This window comes from Anomaloglossus baeobatrachus, chromosome 5 (assembly GCF_048569485.1).
Source record: "Anomaloglossus baeobatrachus isolate aAnoBae1 chromosome 5, aAnoBae1.hap1, whole genome shotgun sequence".
In the NCBI taxonomy this organism is placed as follows: domain Eukaryota; kingdom Metazoa; phylum Chordata; class Amphibia; order Anura; family Aromobatidae; genus Anomaloglossus; species Anomaloglossus baeobatrachus.
The window spans coordinates 52,881,904-52,905,064 of record NC_134357.1 but is presented as its reverse complement, the minus strand read 5'-3'; the positions used below and the strand labels follow the sequence as shown (position 1 = coordinate 52,905,064).

Here is a 23,161-nt window from a genome sequence, read left to right as displayed (position 1 = left end):
TGTGCGGTCCGTGTGACACTCGTGCTGCTGAAGAAAAAACGGGCATGTCTCCGTGTGAAAGTGCACAATAGGGTAACATGGGTATGTGTGACATCCGTGTTAAAAACAGATGTCACACGTACCTAAAACACGGACGTGTGAAACCAGCCTAAGGCTGTACTGGCCTCCAGACAATGATCCCTAGTCCAGCAGGAGATCTTTTCCTCCATGTGTGGACTTGTTTGCGGTTGTAATCGCCTTTTATTCTGGCCCATGACCTCATTTCCATAGAAGAAGCCACACATTACATTTGTCAACCAAAATTGGAATAGACCCTAGAAATGAAGGTCTTCGTTGCACTTTTTTTTGGCACTATTGTACCCATCGCCGCCTCTAGTTAATACAACCCAAGCCGTGCCGCCGCCATCCAGACACACCCAGCCGCCGCAGCAAACATTTGATAAAATTTTATTTTGCTTCAAAGTGACTGGGATCGTCCGTCCCCTGAATTTAGTCCATTTCAAAAATGAAACCCCAGAACACACAGAATGAGAAGTGAAGAAATAGCAGAGTCCCTTCTACAACAACCTAAAAGGTAACATGGAAATAGAAAGAAAATAGCGGAATCCGGAATAACAAAATACAGATATCTTATTATTATTATGTAGACAATAGACTTAAGATTTCCTGAGCCAGTGGAGCGTAAGGACAAACGAGAGACAAACATCACACTAATCCATCCCGGTGTCTGTCACGTCCCGGCCGTGGAGACGTTCCTGTATAAAACCCTCCATCCCTCCACAGGTTGCGCTGATCAGTAGGCTATGGTTTGTGGTTCACATTACTTTTGTTGCAGGGTAAGATGGGTGATGTGCTCGCTCCGCTACCTGCGGCGTCTCTGGTTCCCGGTAGGTTGTGGTCGTGCTGGTTTGTTACCTTGTGACCATTGTCCCGAGTTACAGCCTTTTTTTTTATTTATTAGTCAGTGGCCAGAGCCGCTTCCTAGTGCTAAATGCAGGGCAGCCCTGTATGAGGCAGCCGGACAGTGTGTGCACGGAGGGATGAGGAGGGGAAGGTTTCCCCGGTCATGAGCTATTCCTTCTGACTGCAGGAGGGCTGGCTGGAGCAGATCAGGGTCCTGGATGGAAGATGGGAGAAAAAAAAAAAAAAGTCCTTTAGACAAGATTATGGCAATAGAAAATTTAGGATAAAGCGAAATTAGTTGGAGAAATTTCTGTAACTGAGGCTACATTCACACTTCTGTTTTAAATCCGTCGCCTTGAGGAATTACGGTATCCTGTAAAATACTTTGCAGGAATCAGTTTTTTACTTGTATTAAAGATGGCTTGTGACGGATGGAGTTGCATTCTACAGTATCTGCTGCACGACGGATCAGTCGTGGAATAGCTGACCGTTGGGCGGTATGAACGCACAATGTAATGGGGTTTTGTTTTTTTTTTTTTGGAGCAGCAAAAAAAAAAAAACAAACGCACTGCGCAGGATTCCGTCAAGAGCTATAATGGATGTCTATGGTGCTAGATTCCACTGTAATCTGTCACATGACTGAATCCAGTGCTGGATTCCGTCATGCTCTACTGAGCACGCCCAACATGTTTCTGTTTGGGACAGCCCAATGGGAGTGCCAAACGGATCACGACAGATGCATCAAAAACAGACGCACAGCGGATGTAACTGACACGACGGATCAGTTTTCTCACATGATGCCTGTGAACATAATCCTGTGAAGTAACACATCCGTTGCGTCAGTTGACATCTAAAAAAAACGACGGATCCGAAGTGTGAATGTAGCCTAAAGGTTTTTCCCTTCATGTGAATGAGCTGGATTCATATCTGTGAGATCCACAACGTATAACCTAAGGCTGCTTTCACACATCCAGTTTTTGCAGTGCGGCTCAATCCGGCTTAAAAACCTCTGCAACGGATGCGGCGAAAAAAATGGATCCATTGCATAAGTTTTTCCATGAGGCCCGTCCGTTTTTTGACAGATGCGGCTTGATGCTGAGCATGCGCAGTGCAAAAAACCGGATCCGGCGGACGGATGCGTTTTTTGCCGCAGGACGCTGCATCCGGCGTCCATAGGCTTGCATTGTAAATTGCGCCGGATCCGTCGCGATGCGGTTTTTTCGCCGCACAAAAAAACGTGCCAGGCAACGTTCCATCCGGCCACTGCATGCGCTAAATATGCCGCATCCGTCAAAAAACGGACGCAACAAGGCCATGCGGCACAATACTGCACTAATGCAAGTCTATGCGGGAAAAAACGCAACCGGTGGCAAAAAAAGGTTGCGTTTTTTCTGCAAAGCGCCGTATTGTGCCGCTCAGCAAAAACCGGATGTGTGAAAGCAGCCTTACCCTCCAAGTTATTCCCAACTTTATAAATAAGAAGCAATTTATTGCCTTTTAAAGTTTTTATCCATTCTTGAGATATTTAACATTTCTTTTTAGTTATTGGCCGACCATTGCTGCTGAGTAACAGAACATGCACAGCGCTTACAAGCTCTTATCGCGCTGGAGAGCGCTGCTACCTCCTTGTCCAGCTTCACCTCAGCAGCGGTGGTCTGTCTCTTAAGCAATGAGCTGTAAACAAAAGGAAATTGTTTATATCAAGAACGGGTGCACTCTAACTGACAGTGCCCTGTTTACAACCTCCATCCAACTACACCTACGAAGACGAGAAGAGGCCTCTGATCCCAGACTCTAAATCACTTTACTGAAATTGCATAATAAAAAAAAAATACAAAACTGCAGCAATTTGCATTAAAATTCTCAAACTCCATCTTCTACCGTCCTCCTGAAGCGGGGATGGGTGTTTTTTTTTTGTCTGTGTGCCTCTTCTCTGAGATATACATACAGTGAGGCAGGGGCCACTTGTAGTCTTATGGTGGGTGGTCCTTAATTCTTCTCTGTGAGCTAAGGAACCCACCCACTTGTCTAACAAGACTAGATTTACATACAGGGACCATATCTCAAATGGAGAGGAACAAGAGGAAAGCACCACCAGTTTCAGGAGAACAGCGGCATTTACACCCCGCCTTATCATCATCATCCAGTCTGAACGCCCTGTGAACATCACATTATCCGGCCATAGACCCCCGATGGCTTTATTCCCAGGACATTATATAAGGCCCCCTTCACACGTCAGTGAAAAACCACACACTGTTTTCACGGACGTGATTAAAGGTGTGTATGTCCATCGGTGTGCCGTGATTTTGGCACACGTGTGATCTCAGTGTGCTATCCGTGATAATACACTGAGATCAGGCAGTTTTCCTCACCTGTCCGCGCCGCGGCTGTCCATGGTGCTAAAGTCTCCCTCGATGCTGTGTCCGGCCGCTGCTGTCTCCCCTCTGCAGCTACTTCCTGGTCGACTGTGCAGTGCATATTTATGAGCATAAGTAGCCGGCCTGGAAGCAGGAGACAGCAGCGGCTGAAGACCGCGGCGCTGAGGACGGGCGAGTTTAAAAAGCTTTTTAATTTTTATGTACGTGTTTTTCTGGTACGTGTTTCACGGATCACACCACTGTGGGGTCTGTGGGACATCAGTGATGCCGAAGAAAAACAGACATGTCATGCGAACGACAAGGACATGCGTGTGGCCTATGCAGCGATAATCTATATAACTATAATATACTGTACCTGTAAAGTATATAGGGCAGGAGACCCATTTTAAGGGATGATGTGACACAGCAGCTATAGGAACGTCGTGTTATTTAGCTCTATAAGGATTGCATTGGGGTTTGGTTTTTCTTTGTCGCTCCTAATTGGGAGACCCAGACAATTGGGGTGTATAGCTATGCCTCCGGAGGCCACACAAAGTATTACACTAAAAGTGTAAAGCCCCTCCCCTTCAGCCTATACACCCCCCGTACTGCTACGGGCTCATCAGTTTTCTTGCTTTGTGCGAAGGAGGTCAGACATCCACGCATAGCTCCACAGCTTAGTCAGCAGCAGCTGCTGACTATGTCGGATGGAAGAAAAGAGGGCCCATGACAGGGCCCCCAGCATGCTCCCTTCTCACCCCACTCTTGTCGGCGGTGTTGTTAAGGTTGAGGTATCCATTGCGGGTACGGAGGCTGGAGCCCACATGCTGCTTTCCTTCCCCATCCCTCAATTAGGGCTCTGGGTGAAGTGGGATCTCATCGGTCTCCAGGCACAGGAGACCGTGCTCCATCCACAGCTCCTGAGGACCCTGCTGGATAGGAGCCGGGTATCGTTCAGGGACATGGCCCTGCTACTTGGAGGTACTCTGGGTCCCCGTGGGGACCGCGCACAGCAACACTCCAGCATTGCTGGGTGTGCTAGTGCACCGGGGACCGCAGCGCTGACTGCGTTTTGTGCCACTATACACTCAGCGTCGCTGAGTGTGTTTGTGTAGGGGGACTGCCGCGCTGGCCGCCACTGCCATGGGTATCACTGCGGCGCAGCTGGGACTGTTAGTGCGCCGGGGACTTCCGCGCCGACCGCGCTTATACGGCGGCCGCGCTTATAACTCGAGTCCCCGGCTTCTGCGGCCTAGTCTCTTTTTCTTCCCGCCCTCAGCCCTGCCAGTCAGGGGAAGGGCGGGACGCTGTACAGGGTATGGCTACAGTACAGCAGCACTGAGGGCTGGAGCATGCTTTGCATACTCCACCCCCCTCACTCTGCACAGTGGGGCACCAGTTCCCGCACTTTTTCTGGGTCACGCCCACGGCTCCCTCCTCTCCTCAGGACGCTGGCAGCCATTACTCTCAGCTCTGCTAACGCTGGAGAGGACAGACAAGCTGAAAGAGACCCAGGCAGGAATTCTGGTGCCCACACAAACGCTTTGCAAGGGCGGTAAGCAGCACCTGTGGTGCTGGCCCCACTAGTGCAGAAGTGTACTTATAGATTATATGATTATAGACTATACTTTACACTGTATGGTGCACTGTTGATTTTTGTCTATATACCCTCCTGTATTGCTCAGAGGAGACAACAGCATGTCGTCCACAAATAGCAAGGGTGCCATGGCACAGACTTACTATGCTGCCTGTGCAGCATGTACGGCTATACTGCCGGCAGGTTCCACTGACCCTCATTGTGTGCAATGCTCGGCCCCTGTGGCACTTTCTCAGCCGGAGTCTCTGCTAAGGGTGACCCAGGGAGATCCACCTGTTAACGCTGTCCAGGTGACAGGGACGGAGTTTGCAGTTTTTACTGAAAGACTTTCTGAGACTATGGCTAAGATATTAGAAGCCTTGCAGTCCAGGCCGGCATCTCAAGCCAGGGGCACTGTAGAATCATTGTCCCATGGTCCCCCTCAGTTGGAACAGCAATGTCTTCCCGGGGTGTCTCATGGATCCCAGGGTGAGGTCTCTGACACGGACCGCAACCCCAGACCGACTAAGAAAGCTCGCTATGAAATCCCCTCGACATCATCACAATGTTCAGGGTCTCAGCGAGAGGACTCTCTGTATGATGAAGCGGAGGTAGCTGATCAGGATTCTGATCCTGAAGCCGCTCTCAACCTTGATACTCCTGATGGGGACGCCATAGTGAATGATCTTATTGCGTCCATCAATGAAATGTTGGATATTTCTCCCTCAGCTCCTCCAGTGGAGGAGTCAGCTTCTCAGCAGGAGAAATTCCGTTTCAGGTTTCCCAAGCGTACAAAGAGTATGTTTCTGGACCACTCTGACTTCAGAGAGGCAGTCCAGAAACACCGAGCTTATCCAGATAAGCGTTTTTCCAAGCACCTTAAGGATACACGTTACCCTTTTCCCCCTGACGTGGTCAAGGGCTGGACTCAGTGTCCCAAGGTGGATCCTCCAATCTCCAGACTGGCGGCTAGATCCATAGTTGCAGTGGAAGATGGAGCTTCACTCAAGGATGCCACTGACAGACAGATGGAGCTCTGGTTGAAATCCATCTATGAAGCTATCGGCGCGTCTTTTGCTCCAGCATTCGCAGCCGTATGGGCACTCCAAGCTATCTCAGCTGGTCAGGCGCAAATTGACGCACTCACACGTACGTCTGCGCCGCAGGTGGCGTCCATAACCTCTCAAACGTCGGCATTTGCGTCCTACGCTATTAATGCTGTCCTGGACTCTGCGAGCCGTACGGCGGTTGCAGCCGACAATTCGGTGGCAATACGCAGGGCCTTGTGGCTGCGGGAATGGAAGGCAGATTCGGCTTCCAAAAAGTGCTTAACTGGATTGCCATTTTCTGGCGACCGTTTGTTTGGTGAGAGATTGGATGAAATCATCAAACAATCCAAGGGAAAGGAAACATCCTTACCCCAGGCCAAACCAAAAACACCCCAACAGAGGAGGGGACAGTCGAGGTTTCGGTCCTTTCGGGGTGCGGGCAGGTCACAATTCTCCTCGTCCAAAAGGCCTCAGAAGGATCAGAGGAACGCCGACGCATGGCGGTCTAAATCACGCCCTAAAAAGACCGCCGGAGGTGCCGCTACCAAGGCGGCTTCCTCATGACTTACGGCCTCCTCACACCGCATCCTCGGTCGGTGGCAGGTTCTCCCGCTTTTGCGACACCTGGCTGCCACAAGTAAAAGACCGTTGGGTGAGAGACATTTTGTCTCACGGTTACAGGATAGAGTTCAGCTCTCGTCCTCCGACTCGATTCTTCAGAACATCTCCGCCTCCCGAGCGAGCCGAGGCTCTTCTGCAGGCGGTGGGCATTCTGAAGGCAGAAGGAGTGGTGGTCCCGGTTCCTCTTCAGCAACAGGGTCACGGTTTCTACTCCAACCTGTTTGTGGTTCCAAAGAAGGACGGGTCCTTCCGTCCTGTTTTGGACCTAAAACTGCTCAACAAACACGTAAGGACCAGGCGGTTCCGGATGGAATCCCTCCGCTCCGTCATCGCCTCAATGTCCCAAGGAGATTTCCTAGCATCGATCGATATCAAGGATGCTTATCTCCACGTACCAATTGCTCCAGAGCATCAGCGCTTCTTGCGCATCGCCATAGGAGACGAACACCTTCAGTTCGCGGCACTGCCGTTCGGCCTGGCGACAGCCCCAAGGGTTTTCACCAAGGTCATGGCTACAGTAGTTGCGGTCCTCCACTCTCAGGGTCACTCAGTGATACCTTACTTAGACGATCTGCTGGTCAGGGCACCCTCTCAAGAGGCATGCCAACACAGCCTCAACGTTACTCTGGAGATTCTCCAGAGTTTCGGGTGGATCATCAATTTTCCAAAGTCAAATCTGACACCGGTCCAATCACTGACATATCTTGGCATGGAGTTTCATACTCTTCCAGCGATAGTGAAGCTTCCGCTGGACAAACAGCGTTCACTACAGACAGGGGTACAATCTCTCCTTCAAGGTCGGTCACACCCCTTGAGGCACCTCATGCACTTCCTGGGGAAGATGGTGGCAGCAATGGAAGCAGTCCCTTTCGCGCAGTTTCACCTGCGTCCTCTTCAATGGGACATCCTACGCAAGTGGGACAGGAGGCCGACGTCCCTAGACAGGAACGTCTCCCTCTCTCAAGCAACCAAAGCTTCCCTTCGGTGGTGGCTTCTTCCCACCTCATTATCAAAAGGGAAATCCTTCCTACCCCCATCCTGGGCGGTGGTCACGACGGACGCGAGCCTGTCAGGGTGGGGAGCAGTTGTTCTCCACCGCAGGGCTCAGGGTACGTGGACTCAGCAAGAGTCCTCACTTCAGATCAATGTTCTGGAGATCAGGGCAGTGTATCTTGCCCTAAAAGCGTTCCAGCAGTGGCTGGAAGGCAAGCAGATCCGAATTCAGTCGGACAACTCCACAGCGGTGGCTTACATCAACCACCAAGGTGGGACACGCAGTTGCCGGACGTCGACCGAATGGCGTCACGGCACAACAACAAGGTCCCAACATTCATGGCTCGATCTCAAGATCAGAGCTCTGGCGGCAGACACCTTAGTTCAGGATTGGTCGCAGTTTCAGCTTCCTTATGTGTTTCCTCCTCTGGCTCTGTTGCCCAGAGTGTTACGCAAGATAAGGGCGGACTGCCGCCGCGCCATCCTAGTCGCTCCAGACTGGCCGAGGAGGTCGTGGTACCCGGATCTGTGGCATCTCACGGTCGGCCAACCGTGGGCACTGCCAGACCGACCAGATTTGCTGTCTCAAGGGCCGTTTTTCCATCTGAATTCTGCGGCCCTCAACCTGACTGTGTGGCCATTGAGTCCTGGATCCTCGCGTCTTCAGGATTATCTCAAGAGGTCATTGCCACTATGAGACAGGCTAGGAAACCAACGTCCGCCAAGATCTACCACAGGACGTGGAAAATATTCCTGTCGTGGGGCTCTGCTCAGGCGTTTTCTCCCTGGCCATTTGCCTTGCCCACTTTTCATCTCAATCAGGACATCTCCTTACCCTCGTTTTGTCCTCATCCAGTTCACCAATGTGAAAAGGATTTGCACTTGTTACATCTGGTGAGAGCACTCAGACTCTACATTTCTCGTACGGCGCCCCTGCGCCGCTCCGATGCACTCTTTGTCCTTGTCGCTGGCCAGCGTAAAGGGACACAAGCTTCCAAATCAACCCTGGCTCGGTGGATCAAGGAACCAATTCTCGAAGCTTACCGTTCCTCGGGGCTTCCGGTTCCCTCAGGACTGAAGGCCCATTCTACCAGGGCCGTGGGAGCGTCCTGGGCCTTGCGACACCAGGCTACGGCTCAGCAGGTGTGTCAGGCAGCTACCTGGTCGAGCCTGCACACTTTCACGAAACACTATCAGGTGCATACCTATGCTTCGGCAGATGCCAGCCTAGGTAGGCGAGTCCTTCAGGCGGCAGTTGCCCACCTGTAGGACGGAGCCGTTACGGCTCTATTATGAGGTATTATTTACCCACCCAGGGACTGCTTTTGGACGTCCCAATTGTCTGGGTCTCCCAATTAGGAGCGACAAAGAAGAAGGGAATTTTGTTTACTTACCGTAAATTCCTTTTCTTCTAGCTCCAATTGGGAGACCCAGCACCCGCCCCTGTTTTTTGTATACACATGTTGTTCATGTTAAATGGTTTCTTTTCTCCGATATTCCTTCGGATTGAATTTACTTTAAACCAGTTTATAATTTTTTCCTCCTTCTGGCTTTTGCACCAAAACTGATGAGCCCGTAGCAGTACGGGGGGTGTATAGGCTGAAGGGGAGGGGCTTTACACTTTTAGTGTAATACTTTGTGTGGCCTCCGGAGGCATAGCTATACACCCCAATTGTCTGGGTCTCCCAATTGGAGCTAGAAGAAAAGGAATTTACGGTAAGTAAACAAAATTCCCTTCTTTTTCACATGGATTTTAAAGGACCCATGCTCCACAAATCTCTGTGTATCTTTCCTAAGGCTGGATTGTCAGAAGGGCGGCTCGTTGGGACGTACACCATCCATGCTTTTCTCAATCCTTTACTGCCATAGGAATATAGGTTGAGAATCGCTGACTGCTCACTTCATGTAATTTCACATTTTTATTCCAAATCTGCGTCGCCTGTAGTGAAGATCTCCAGCTACCCTAATAAAAGGAAACTTTACTTTGAAGAACACAGGTGACTGCACATTCACTAAGGCTACTTTCACATATCCGGTTTTTGCTGAGCGGCACAATACGGCGCTTTGCAGAAAAAACGCAACCTTTTTTTTTGCCGCCGGTTGCGTTTTTTTCCGCATAGACTTGCATTAACGCCGTATTGTGCCGCATGGGCTTGCGTTGCGTCCGGTTTTTGTCGGATTCGGTACATTTAGCCCATGCAGCGGCCGGATGAAACGTTGCCTGGCACGTTTTTTGGTGCGGCGAAAAAACCGCATCGCGATGAGGCGCGATTTACAATGCAAGCCTCCGGATGCGTTTTTTTTGCACTGCGCATGCTCAGTATCAAGCATCCATCAAAAAACGGCCAGGCCTCATGGAAAAACTTGTGCAACGGATCAGTTTTTTTCGCCGCATCCATTGCGTAGGTTTTTGAGCCGGATTGAGCCGCACTGCAAAAACCGGATGTGTGAAAGCAGCCTTACCTGCTATGTTTGTGATAGCAGCAACTATAGCTGCAGTAACAGAATTGACCACATGGGGGCAGCAAAGACTTAATAAAGGGGATGCTGGTAAGTCTCACAGTGTGACAAACCCTCAGCTGTGAGATTAGAGAAGAGCTCCATGTTGACTTTTGGCTTCCAACAAATGACTAAAATTGTAGTGTTGCACCAATCCCATTGTTTTGTGATGAAACAAATCATTTTGTTGCTCCTGCCCCTTAGAGAAAGCTCGTGGGAATGGAGATCTAGCCATAGACATCAATGGAAATGTTCAAAATCATAGACTGAAAATGGATCTTAAAAATGAAAGAACCATGCCTACTCCTCACCACTTCAGCGGTTATCAAGTGTCTGTTAGTGACCACCCTCCAGTAGCTGTATGGTCTCTTAGGTGGGCCATACACATTAGGATAGGTGGTGGAAGAGCACTCAGTCCCTGCTCCCCCATTACTTTAAATGTACACATTATACTCAATGCCAGGTGGTAACTGGAGTAGGGTAAAGCTTGCTACCGTATTACCACTGGACCAGGCAGTGTGACACGTGCTGCAGGTAATGCATCAGGCGGTGCCTTTATGCCGTTTTGGACAGTGTCGCTCCAGCCTTTACAAGAGATCAAGGGGTTGTAAACTAAAACGGCAAGCTCCGTCTGAATAGTGCTTATGCTGAAAAGCCTTTAAACGTGCGACATAGGTCTAGCATAAAAAAAAAAGCATGGCATACAGGTCCTGGTGGATGTATATGCTGGCACTAGTCTGTAGAGCAATATAACTGGAAGATTAGATTATGTATTCCTACAGGAATATATGTGGTCACAACAATTTGGAGGGGGAATGATGTGGGGTCCATTATGCAACATTTGCTCCTTTGTGCACCTTGCAAGTCTTAACTAGGTCCTGCATGAAAATCATGTTTTTCTTGACCGATACCGACTTCTTCCTGTACCACTGCTTGAAGAAGTTGTCTTCCAGAAACTGGCAGTAGGTCTGGGAGTTGAGCTTCACTCCATCCTCAACCCGAAAAGGTCCCACAAGTTCATCTTTGATGATACCAGCCCATACCAGTCCCCCACCTCCACCTTGCTGGCGTCCGAGTCGGAGTGGAGCTGTCTGCCCTTTACTGATCCAGCCTCTGGCCCATCCATCTGGCCCATCAAGAGTCACTCTCATTTCATCAGTCCATAAAACCTTTGAAAAATCAGTCTTAAGATATTTCTTGGCCCAGTCTTGACATTTTATCTTATGTTTCTTGTTCAGAGGTGGTCGTTTTTCAGCCTTCCTTACCTGGGCCATGTCCCCGAGTATGGCACACCTTGTGCTTTTTGATACTCCAGTAACGTTGCAGCTCTGAAATATGGCCAAACTGGTGGCAAATGGCATCTTGGCAGCTTCATGCTTGATTTTCCTCAATTTATGGGCAGTTATTTTGCACCTTTTTTGCCCAACACACTTCTTGCAACCCTGTTGGCTATTTGCCATGAAACGCTTGATTGTTCTGTGATCGCGCTTCAAAAGTTTGTCAATTTCAAGACTGTTGCATCCCTCTGCAAGACATCTCACAATTTTGGACTTTTCAGAGCCCGTCAAATCTCTCTTCTGACCCATTTTGCCAAAGGAAAGGAAGTTGCCTAATAATTAAGCACCCCTTATATAGGGTGTTGATGTCATTACACCGCACCCCTCCTCATTACAGAGATGCACATCACCTGATTTACTTAATTGGTAGTTGGCTCTCAGCCTATATAGCTTGGAGTAGAACATGTATAAAAAGTATCATGTGATCAAAATACTCATTTGCCTAATAATTCTGCACACAGTGTATATGCTTTTTACATTTCTTTTACCCAGATGTAGGACTTTGCATTTGTCCCTGTTAAACACCATACTGTTCTCCTCGGCCCATTATTCGAGTGTGTCTAGATCCTTTTGAATCTACTCTCTTTCCTCTGGTATTGGCGGTCTCCTAACCTTGTGCTGTCTGCAGTACCTGACCTCACAATTGCTCTATGGGCAGGATGGGCACACAACAATCTCATGGGAGATAACGCTTTTACAGCTGCACACATCATATAACTCTATATTAAAAAAGGGATAAGTATAATCGGACGATTGATTTGTGATCTGGCATGGAAAGCGGCTTCTCGTTATGGAGGACAAATGACAAGGTAATAATTTAGTGTCGGCAACTATCGTGCTCACATCCTCTACCAATTAGTGGGACCCCTGCACTGAGACTGTGTGCGAATATACTCAGCTTCTGCAGTGTCAGTGCGGATGTGCAGAGCCAAGGGCTTCTTTTCAGACAGAGCAGGCTCTGGACAAGTGAGTGCTGTCAATCAAGCAAAGTGGAAGTGTCAAGGGAGGAATTTGGGTTGAAGACTGCTAATGGAGTCTTCGTTTGGGATATCCAGAGACGGTGCCGTATTAGCTGTATATCAGTGCCAATATATCAATGTATATAAGACAATGAACACACAGACATGCTCTCTCTTTCAGCCAGCGTCATCAACTGACTCGTGTATTCTGATAGATCCATTTATACAGTAAGCATGAATAACCTTGAAGCTAACCAGGGAGTACTTTTACTCCTTAATTTCTCACAGCACATTGCCTGCCTCCCGTACATTCCTTCTGTGTGAACATTACTGATAACCCTTTTGCAGCTTCACATTCTGGCTTCATCATCTTTGGTTAACTCCTTCATGACTATACAACTTTGAATTATACTATAGGTCTGTGCAATTGCTACATAGACAGACAGATAATTATGCAACTACATCTACATTTTGATTATCTATATACACAGATATTCTTATTACGTTTGAAAAAACAAGCTACAGCTCAGGCGACCTCCACAGAAGTATAGAGGATGCTAATTGGATGTAATGGAGCACTGTACCTCGCCAAGGGTGCACATGTAATAAAACTTTAAAGAGGTTGTCCACTACTTCCGATATTTTGCACATCAATAAATCAAGTGTATTTTCAACTACTTTTGTGTTTCAATTTTAGAACTGAGCGGCACTATATTTGCTTGTTCAGTGACCCGTGACGTGACCCGGCCCTCAGCTGCCGCGGTGATGTCTGATCAACTTCCTGGCTCTGGAAAGTTGACGTTCCATCACCACTCACCCGGTTTGATTGTGCTGTGGGCACGTTTCACCGCACGGGAAACCCTAGTATCAAGAGCGCGCTGAATAAGACTTTCAGAAAGAGTCCCTGCACGCCCAGCAGGAAAATACCCAGCATGTGGGGCAGAAGATTCGATGGAGTTTATCTCTGTTACATCTTAGTGAGCAGATCAGACGTAGCAGAACAGGTTAGATGTAGCAGAGCTGGGACACTGATGTAATCTTGCTCTCCTCATCAAAAGTTGGTGTCACAATAAGATGTGGCAGATTAAGGATACAGGAAGGATGGATTCGGGTGGAGTTTTGGGTAGCTGTAATCTGTGCTGGCTTACAGGCTACTGCAATGCATGATGGAACTTATAGTACTAGAACACAGGAAGTCAGGAGAGAGGAATTTGTCGATTAACCCCATCAAGAGCTGTATGTAGCAATGAGGATGTGCTGCCAGAGCTTGATAAAAAGTAATATTACTAAAATAACAATGGCTGTTTAAAGAGGCACATAATCGCAAGTTTTCTGAAAGAAAAAAAAAAGGTCAGTTATGGTCCTGGACAACCTCTTTAAATGAAAAAAAAAATTCTAACGATGCCTATCGGTCACTGTATGACCAGGCTTATTAGAGGAATGTATAGATTGCAGCACAAAGGTGATCAAACTTCGAACGATGAGCCTCCGCCACAAGACAATCTGATCGTCAATTCATTGAATCTCTTGAAGCAGGGGCCGGACGCCTTTATATTACAGGTGATGACGACGAGTCTCTGTGCGGAGGAGAGTGCAATATGTGGTGTCGGGAAGAAATATTTCCCCTATGGAGTAATTAGCATCAGCCTCATGGGGGTTCTTGACTTTTTCTAGATCAATATGTTTTTTCATAGAAGACACAAATCCATTGAATCAAAGCTATCAACCCTAATAACAGAGCCGGACTCTCCAAAGCTCGGGGAAGGACGGCCTATAGATACTTTCGGATCTCGCAGCTAGTTTGGATCCCCCCTTTATTACGTTTATATGCTACATCCGGGCACATACACAAGGTTTTTTAATGCAATATCCTAATATGTGTGGGCTCAGGTTTTCTTTGTGTTATTTTAAGGATCAGAACCATGAGAAACAGGCATTAGGGAGACCGGGAGGGGGATCTACTTCATGACCTGTGAGATACTTACATACTGGGAGCTGTGGTCAGCGCTTTTCTCCCTGGAGAGGCTGCACACACACTGACCTAAGGAAACAGAAATGGGACACACTTGTCATAGAAATCGCTGATTCTGTAATAATATGGAAAAAATAGAGATTTTCATTATGCGGTCTTGGTCATATATTAATTGTGACACCAGTCTTCATTCTACAGTGTGCACTATAATAATTCTACTCCCCACCTGTAGGGGGCGCCGTTTAGATCCACGTTGGTTCCGGTTTGCTCTATTGTAGGCCACTGTGTTGTTGCCACTAAAAATTCTTTGTTCACGCAGTTTCGGAGACTATCTGGGATTCGACCTTTTGGAGAAATGAAATCTGGTTTTACATCGAGAACAGAGAGATCAAGGTCATCAAAAGTAACTGTTCATATTAGGAGCCTGAAAAAGAAAACCATCATCTACCAGTGTGAGGAGGAATAACTGACAAGAAGAAACCTTCAGGTGACCTATGTTATGTCCGGCGGACTCCTTACCTACCAAGATGTAATTATGGTGACGGCTGCAGTGCCCTGGGGAGAGTCAGGGAGGTGGACTACTTATTCCAAGTGCATTGATGCGCCCCAGTGCACTTCCACCCTCATGTACTCTCCATTAGGCTGGTTTCAGACGTCCGTGTTTCAGGTATGTGTGGCATCCGTTTTTAAAAACGGATGCCACACGTACCCGTGTTATTATTTGCAGTTAATCACATGGACTGTGTGACCTCTCATGACCCCGCACGCACACACGCAGACATGTCTGTTTTTTCTCCGGCAGCACTGGTGTCTAATGGATCATACACTGATGTGATCCGTGTGACATCAGTGTGATACGCACAGGAGAAAACACGGGTCTTTTTAATAAAAATATTTTCTATATTTACCTCTCGCCAGCGATGCTGTTTCCGGCTCTGCTGCCTCCCGCACCTGACCCCCGCTCATTATATTCACTGAATATTCAGTGCCCCGTGGAGCTGGAAGCGGGGACAGCGCTGGGGACTGCAGTGCCGGGGACCGCATCGCTGGGTGAGTATACAGGGGGTGTGTGTGTGTGTGCGCGCGTGCGTGCGTGTTGAGAACCTGGAAGCCGGAACATCTTGGGGACTCATTACAGCTCCCAATGAACTCTGATGAACCCGTGAAGCTGTAGCACGAGGGTCGCGGGGGTCATCAGAGTTCATTGGGAACTCCTATGACCTCCTAGATGTCACTGTGCTTGCAGATTACTCACCTGTCCACGCGGTGCTGTCCCCAGCGCTATCCCCGCGATGCTCCGGCTTCAAGGTCCTGAGTGCGGTGAATAATCGATGAATATAATGTGCGGGGGTCAGCAGAGGCGGAGACAGCAGGTAAATATGGAAAATCTTATTTCACAGACACGTTTTCTCCGGTACCTGTCACATGTATGCAAACACGGATGTCACATGTGTAACCATAACCATGCGTGTGACTGGTACCTGATTAAACACGGACGTCTCAAACCGGCCTTATAGGGAGACAACAGGCCGAAAGCCAACCAGCTAGTTCGCCAGATAGCAAGCCAGGTAGCTAGCCAGTCAACGAGCCTGCTAGAAAGCCAACTAGCCAGCAGATCAGCCAGCTAGTTAGCCAGTTAATAAATCAGCTAGCCAGTCAGCCAAACAGCTAGAAAGCCAACCAGATAGCAAGCCAGGTAGCCAGCCGGCCAGCTAGACAACTGGCACAGCTACTAACAGGCAGCCAGATTTATAAGCAAAGAACACATTGTGAGGTCCACAGACATTGTGGCGTGGCCTTGATGACACAGTGTTCCGTCTACAGACATGACTGCTCAATGAAAGTAGTAGTAATATTAACCCCTTCACGACCCATGATGGATATACCTGTCACGGATCGTGTGAGGTTAATCCCCGCAATGTATATGCGCCATTACTTTTACTTACCGTCGCCCCCACCGGAAGTCACGTGCGTGATCACGTGACTTCCGGTGGTTGCCATGGTAGCACAGGGTCATGTGATGACGCCTGTAGCTAACATGAGTCACTTTCTCTCAGTGCCGGCATAGTGCCAGCACAGAGTAAAGCCCGCTTTACACGCTGCAATGTATCTTACAATGTGTCGGCAGGGTCACGTCGTAAGTGACGCACATCCGGCATCGTAAGGTACATTGTAGTGTGTGACAACTACGTGCGATTGCGTTTGAACGGTAAAACGTTCATCGCACGCACGTCGTTCATTTCTCTAGAATTGAATGTCAGATTGTTCATCGTACCATCGTACATCGCAGTGTGTGACACCCCGGGAACGATGAATAGATCTTACCTACGTCCTGCGGCTCCCGGCCAGCAATGCGGAAGGAAGGAGGTGGGCAGGATGTTTACGTCCTGCTCAGCTCCGCCCCTCCGCTTCTATTGGCCGGCTGTCGCGTGATGTTGCTGTGACGCCGAACGTCCCTCCCACTCCAGGAAGTAGACATTCGCCGCCCACAGCGAGGTCGTATGGACGGGTAAGTACGTGTGACGGGGGTTAATCATTTGTGCGGCATATTCAACAAATTGAATGTGCCGCACATACAATGGGGGCGGTTACGATCGCATACGAAATCGTATGCTGGATCGGAAGGTGTAAAGCAGGCTTAAAGCAGCATATCTGCAGATCTCGGCTCTGTAGCTGAGATCTACAGATATGGCAAAGCGATCGGATTGCTGATCCTTATCCTCCCCTAGGGGGTCTAGTAAAATTAAAAAAAAAAAAGTAAAGTTTTAAAAAATAATATAAAAAAAAACTAAAAAGTTCAAATCACCCAATTTTCACCCCACTGAAAATCAAAGGGTTAAAAAAAAATAAAAAATATACACATATTTGGTTTCGCTGCGTTCAGAAATGCCCGATCTATCAAAATGTAAAATCCATTAATCTGATCGGTAAACGGCGTAGCGTAAAAAAAAAAAATTCAAAACGCCAAAATTCCGTCTTACTTTCGCCGCAAGTTTTGCGCAAAATGCAATAACAGGCAATCATAATGTAGCATCTGTGCATAAACAGTACCATTATAAACGTCAGCTCGAGACGCAAAAAATAAGCCGTCACTGAGCCATAGATCCTGAAAAATGAGAACGCTACGGGTGTCGAAAAATGGCGCAAAACGTGCGCCACTTTTATTGGACACACTTGTGAATACTTTTAACCCCTTAGATACAAGTAAACCTAAACATGATTGGTGTCTACAAACTCGCACCGACCTCAGGCATCATACCCACACATCAGTTTTACCATATAGTGAACACCGTGAATAAACTATCCCAAAAACTAATGTGCGATCATACTTTTTTTTTGCAGTTTTTCCACACTTGGAATTTTTTTTGATGTTTTCCAGTACACTATATGGTAAAACTTATGATTTCATTTAAAATAACAACTCGTCCCGCAAAAAACAAGCAAGATTGATAGAAAAATAAAAAGAGAATTTTGTTACTTACCGTAAATTCTTTTTCTTATAGTTCCGTCATGGGAGACCCAGACCATGGGTGTATAGCTACTGCCCCCGGAGGACACACAAAGTTACTACACTCAAAACGTGTAGCTCCTCCCTCCTAGCATATACACCCCCTGCTAGCCAGTCCTAGCCAGTTTAGTGCAAAAGCTGAAGGAGGACATCCACCCACAAGAAGAGACAGAGTAAAATCCGGAAGAACCGGAACTTCTGTCTACAACAATAACAGCCGGTGAAGACACACGGAACAAGAAACCTGCCAACAGGCAATAGGGAGGGTGCTGGGTCTCCCATGACGGAACTATAAGAAAAAGAATTTACGGTAAGTAACAAAATTCTCTTTTTCTTTATCGTTCCTATGGGAGACCGAGACCATGGGACGTTCAAAAGCAGTCCATGGGTGGGAATAAACAGACAACTGAGAAGCAGGCAAACCTAACTTCACAAATGGGCGACAGACGCCGGAAAAATGCGTCTGCCCAAGCCCGCGTCTGCCAAAGCATGAGCATGCCTTGGGTAGTGCTTCGAAAAAGTATGCAGACTAATTCGAGCTGCAGTCTGACAGACCTACTGAGCCATAACCTGGTGCCTGAAAGCCCAAAAAGGCGCCGACAGGTCTGATCAAATGTGCTCTGATCCCCGGCGGGGAAGGCACTTGAGTACACTTGTAGGTCTCGGAAATGGCCGACCTAAGCCAACGAACCAGGGTCGGCTTAGATGCCGAGAGACCGCTACGCTGACTAGCAGTCAGCACCAGAGAGAGGTGCACCGCCTAATAACGGCGGTGCGAGACACATAGATCCGGAGCGCCCGCACCAGATCCAGGATATGCAACGCTTCCTCAAGCGATGAACAGGAGCCGGACAAAAGGAAGGCAGGAAAATTGCCCCGGATAAGGTGGAAGCAGTAACCACCTTAGGGAAAAAAGTCCGGAATCGGACGAAGACCACCTTGTCTTGATGCAAAAGACCAAAAAAAGGGGGTGACTCCGAGAGAGTGCAGCCAGAACTCTCTGGCGGGAAAATATAGCCACTAGAAAGACTACTTTCTGTGAAAGATGAAACAAAGAAACCTCCCTAAGAGGCGCAAAGGGGGGTTTCCGGGAACCGGGAGGACCGGATTAAGGTCCCAGGGCTCCATAGGCCGCCGGAAAGGCGGAATGATGTGAGATGTGCCCTTAAAGGAGCGCACCGGAGCCAGCCGGACGATACGCCGCTGGCACATACTGACAGAGCCGAGACCTGTCCCTTAATGAGGGATAGTCCTAGCTGTAGACCGGACTGTGGAAGCGACAGGAGGGTCGGCAAGGCCAAAAAGGTCAAAGGACACTTTGGAGCTCGAGTCATAGCGGAGATGACTTCAGGAAGGATATCAGAAGTCGCCAAGATCCAGGACTCAAGAGCTACGCCGTCAATCTGAGAATTCAGAACTCTGACGGAAAAAACGGACCTTTTGAGAAAAGGTCTGAACAGTCCGGAAGATGCCATGGCAACCCAACGGACAGAAGGAGCAGGTCAGAGTACCAAGCCTGCCTGGGTCAGTCTGGAGTATGAGAATGACCCGACGGCCCCCTTTAATGATCTTGCGCAGGACTCTGGACAAGAGGTAGAGGGTGAAATACGTAAAGAGACGAAGCTGGGATCAAACATGAACCAGTGTGTCTACCGCAAAACCTGAGGATTGTGGACCACGGTTGGACAGCTGAAATAGTCTGCCTCGCAGTTTTCACATCTAGGATGTGGGCTGCGGATACGGTGGACTGGGAGTCCCTTGTCCACTGAAGAATGTTGAGCCGCCAAGATTGCCAGGCGGCTGAGTGGCCCGCCCTGGAAGCTGATGTAGGAAAACGCTGTCACGTTGTCCGACTGGACTCGAATGTGCCTAGCCGCCAACAGATGGTGAAGGCTTAGAGAGCTAGAAATACAGCTCTGATTTCCAGCACATTGATCCAGAGGGCTTATTCGGACAGAGTCCAAGCGCCCTGCGCTCCACGGTGGAGATATACTGCTCCCAAGGCGGATAGGCTAGCATCCTGGTGAGGATCACCCGGGACGGGGCCAGGAAGGAGCGCCCCTGAGACAGAGTGGCCGAAGCCACCACTGAAACGAGCCCCTGGTCAGTGGCGAAGCCACCACCCCGAGGGAGGAGGGAGTTCGCTTGTACAGCGGAAAACATCCAGTCTCAGAGGACATAGGAGGAACTGGGCAAGGAATCGCTTCCATTGACGCCACCGTCTGACCAGCACCTGTATATGGTGTCTGATAGAACGACGTCGACCGTCTCAAGAAGGCCGTCCAGGGCAAAAGATCACTGCAAATCCCTAGGGGTGCAGGACCTTAATCACAGCTGCCCCAATGAGAATACTCGAGGGGCCGTGGCTAACCCCAAGGGAAGAGCCACGAATTGGACCACTCCGATTGTCAAAACGTAGTCAACGCTGGTGTGAAACTGCGATTGACTCCTGCAGATAGGCATCCCTGATGCCGATGGCTGCTAGGGAATCTCCTTGGGTTCTTGATTGATCCGGTGAAAAACACACGGAACAAAACCGAGACTCCATGTGAAAACGCCACACCTGACTATGCTTGAAAAGCTAAAGATCCAGGTCGGAAGGCACCGCTCTCTTCGGGGACTAGTAATAGATTTAAGCAAAAATCTCAGAACCGTTCCCAGTCGGGAACCGGTACAATTACTCCATTGGCCTGCAAGAAATGCCACGGCCTGTGAGAAGGCGGCGGCCTTGGAGCCGGGAGGAGTTGACAGAAAAAATCTGTTTGGCGGGTGGACAGAATTCCATCCTGTAGCCATGGGAGATATAATCCCGCCCCCACTGAACGGAGACGTGTTAGAACCCTACGTCGCCAAGTGGAGAGAGCCTGCCCCCGACCAAGGAGGTTGTTGGCGTGGCTAGATAGCTCGGAGGAAGCTGACTCAGTGGCAGCATCTCCTGCGGTCTTCTGAAGACGCAGCTTCGAGCCATTTGGTTCTATGAACCTAGGCCGAGCTAGAGGACGATCAGATGGAGGAACGGAAACCACCGAAACCTCAACTGATTCCTGCCCTGGACAGGTTCCCTGGTTTAGGTTTGTGGCAAGGAAGAACACTCCCCGCCAAGAGCTTCCTTAATTTCATCCAGTTGGTTCCGAGGAAACTGGTCCCTCCGAAGCCACAGGGGCCTGCGGATAGCGAGGAAAGTAGCCAAGACCACCGCATTGCGGTGTCCAGCATGGCAGACCTGGCAGAGGATGAAAAGACTGAAGTCTGGAAGTTCAGGCAACCGTTTTGGGCATAGAGTCCCTGTGAGGGAATGCATCTCCTCCAGAGAAGCAGAGAAGGTACAAAAAAAACGCACTGCTGTAAAGCTGAGGAGAACGAAGCTCCTGCCGCCCCCATACCGACTTGGCCAAAAGGACAACCGGGCGGACCGCAAAACCTTAAGTGAGGAGCCATCAGCCACTGACATAACGGTCCGGGCTGAGCCACCTGAGGTGAATGAGCCCACTTCTTGACCACCATTGGTGGACAGGGGAAACACAGTCCTCAGAATCACGCTTCATGGGAAGCGACTGTCAGAGCGGACCCTGGGCTGGTCACAGGGGTCTGAAAACTGGAGTGGTTAAGGAACACACGTTGTGTTCACCTAGATAAGGTAATTCCGGCTGCTTGAGGTCCAGTACAAAATTAATGTACCGTGGGATCCTTATAGAGGTGCCGTCAGCCACTGATACAACTATCCGGGCTGAAAGTCTAGACACTGGAGTGGCCACCCTTGGCGAATGAGTACACTCCTTGACCACCTCTGATGGGAGGGGGAGACAGGCAGCAGAACCCCGCTGTGGGGTCTGCAGGACAGGCTGTGGGCTTGGACGCAGCGGGCTGAAAACTGGAGTGGTTAAGGAACACACTCCTCGTCCTATTAAAGGTATACTGATGCCTTTCTGCCAGCGGGGAATACTCCCCTGATACAGGCGGATGGATGTCCAGTACAAGTATAATGGACGCAATCCAATCATTCGCATCTGCGTCACCTACGGACGGATCAATGTACATAAAGTAGCGTCCGAGCCCCTGGTAGAGACATCCTCCTCGTCCAGTGAGTCAGCTCGTAATCGGAGCTGCGGGACGGGGAGAACAGGGGACCCTGCGTCTCCCTGTCAGGAGGACGGGGTCTGAGCCCAGAAGGAGAGTCCCTTGTGAGCTTTGCTGAGCGAGCTGAAGCAGAAAACGCCCTGAGAAGGGGGCTGCATGCTCAGCAGATGCCGGGACAGCCGACCCCTGGAAATAGGATTCCCCCAGGGGTCAGCCACCGTAACCGGAGCAGCTGGAGGGACCATTAATGAGCCTCCAAGCTGAGGGGCCACAGTGGTTATGAGCTCGGTACAGCCGTACGAGACTACCTGCAGTGGACAATAAAAACAGCCTGCAGCCTCGCTCTGTGAGACATGCTGCAGAGGTGGGGGCTCTGTCTAGAATGTCTAGAATACCCAAGACAGGGGTTCAGCCTGGGGAGACTCCAGGCTGAGGTACCACCACATAAGAACCATTACAGTGTGGGTCTGTGCCGGTTCAGAATATCAGCTTACATGCAGAACATGTAGTGTACAGCCTTGGAGCTTTGCTCCTAGAGAGACATGCTGCTGAGGAGGAGGTTCTAATAATAAAGAATTAACTCCTTCAGAATGCCCTGAGAGTGTATAAAAGTGCACAACCAGAGGTTGTGACTTATCAGGCCGCTATATGAGTGCCCTCCGGATTCCAAGCCTGGACCCCCAGCCAGATATTCACTCCCTCTGCACTGCAGAGCAGCCAGCGCCAACCAGTGTACTAAGAACGCTGAGAAAATGGCGCCAGAGTGAGGGGGGGGCGGGGGTTAACCCAGGAGCGGGAATCGGAGGGCTAAGGAGATGTACAGGGGAGGGAATCATCTCCTCAAGAAGGAGTGTCCTCCCCTGTGCAGAGCGGCCGGCGGGCGGCGCTGCAGTGTCCCCCTGCATGACTGACATGCAGGGGAACGAAACGAAACTAGGCCGCGGCTGAAGCCGGGGCCTAGAGTTATGCATGCGGCCGACAATCAGGCATCATCGGCGCGGTTCTCAGTAAAAACCGTGGAACCGGCCGGAAACACAGTAAAAAGCAGCATTATCAAAGTAAATCACTGTCCCCCCCAATAAAAGTGCCCCACATTGCAGAAGGACCCTCTGAATAACGTCTCTATACTTAGCTTTGAGACACAGGGCCCAGTCCCTGGGTGGGGTGGGGGTTCAGTGCTCCGTCCAGCAGGGTCCTGCAAAAGGGCTGCGGATGGAGGCCGGTCTCCTGCAAGGCAGTGAGAACCGTGTTGGCTCTAACTTCAAGCCAGAGCCCCTAAGGGATGGTGAAGGAGCGCGGCATGAAGGGCT

The 23,161-nt window shown here is 49.5% G+C and overlaps 1 protein-coding gene across 4 annotated transcripts in view; it reads right to left on the bottom strand.

The window, feature by feature from the left end:
- Positions 1-431: 431 nt before the first annotated feature.
- Positions 432-23,161, bottom strand: part of CTBP2 (C-terminal binding protein 2) — a 146,412-nt gene continuing 123,682 nt past the window's right edge. For 3 of the 4 annotated variants that reach the window (XM_075348499.1, XM_075348500.1, XM_075348497.1), the window contains 3 exons: positions 14,493-14,610; positions 14,280-14,335; positions 432-1,117 (listed from right to left, as the gene is read on the bottom strand). In XM_075348499.1, coding sequence (XP_075204614.1) covers positions 14,296-14,335; positions 14,493-14,610 — 158 coding nt within the window. In that variant the 3' untranslated portion in view covers positions 432-1,117; positions 14,280-14,295. Of the gene's footprint in view, positions 1,118-12,452; positions 13,627-14,279; positions 14,336-14,492; positions 14,611-23,161 lie in introns of those variants that run through there. The other variant, XM_075348498.1, reaches the window with a different exon arrangement.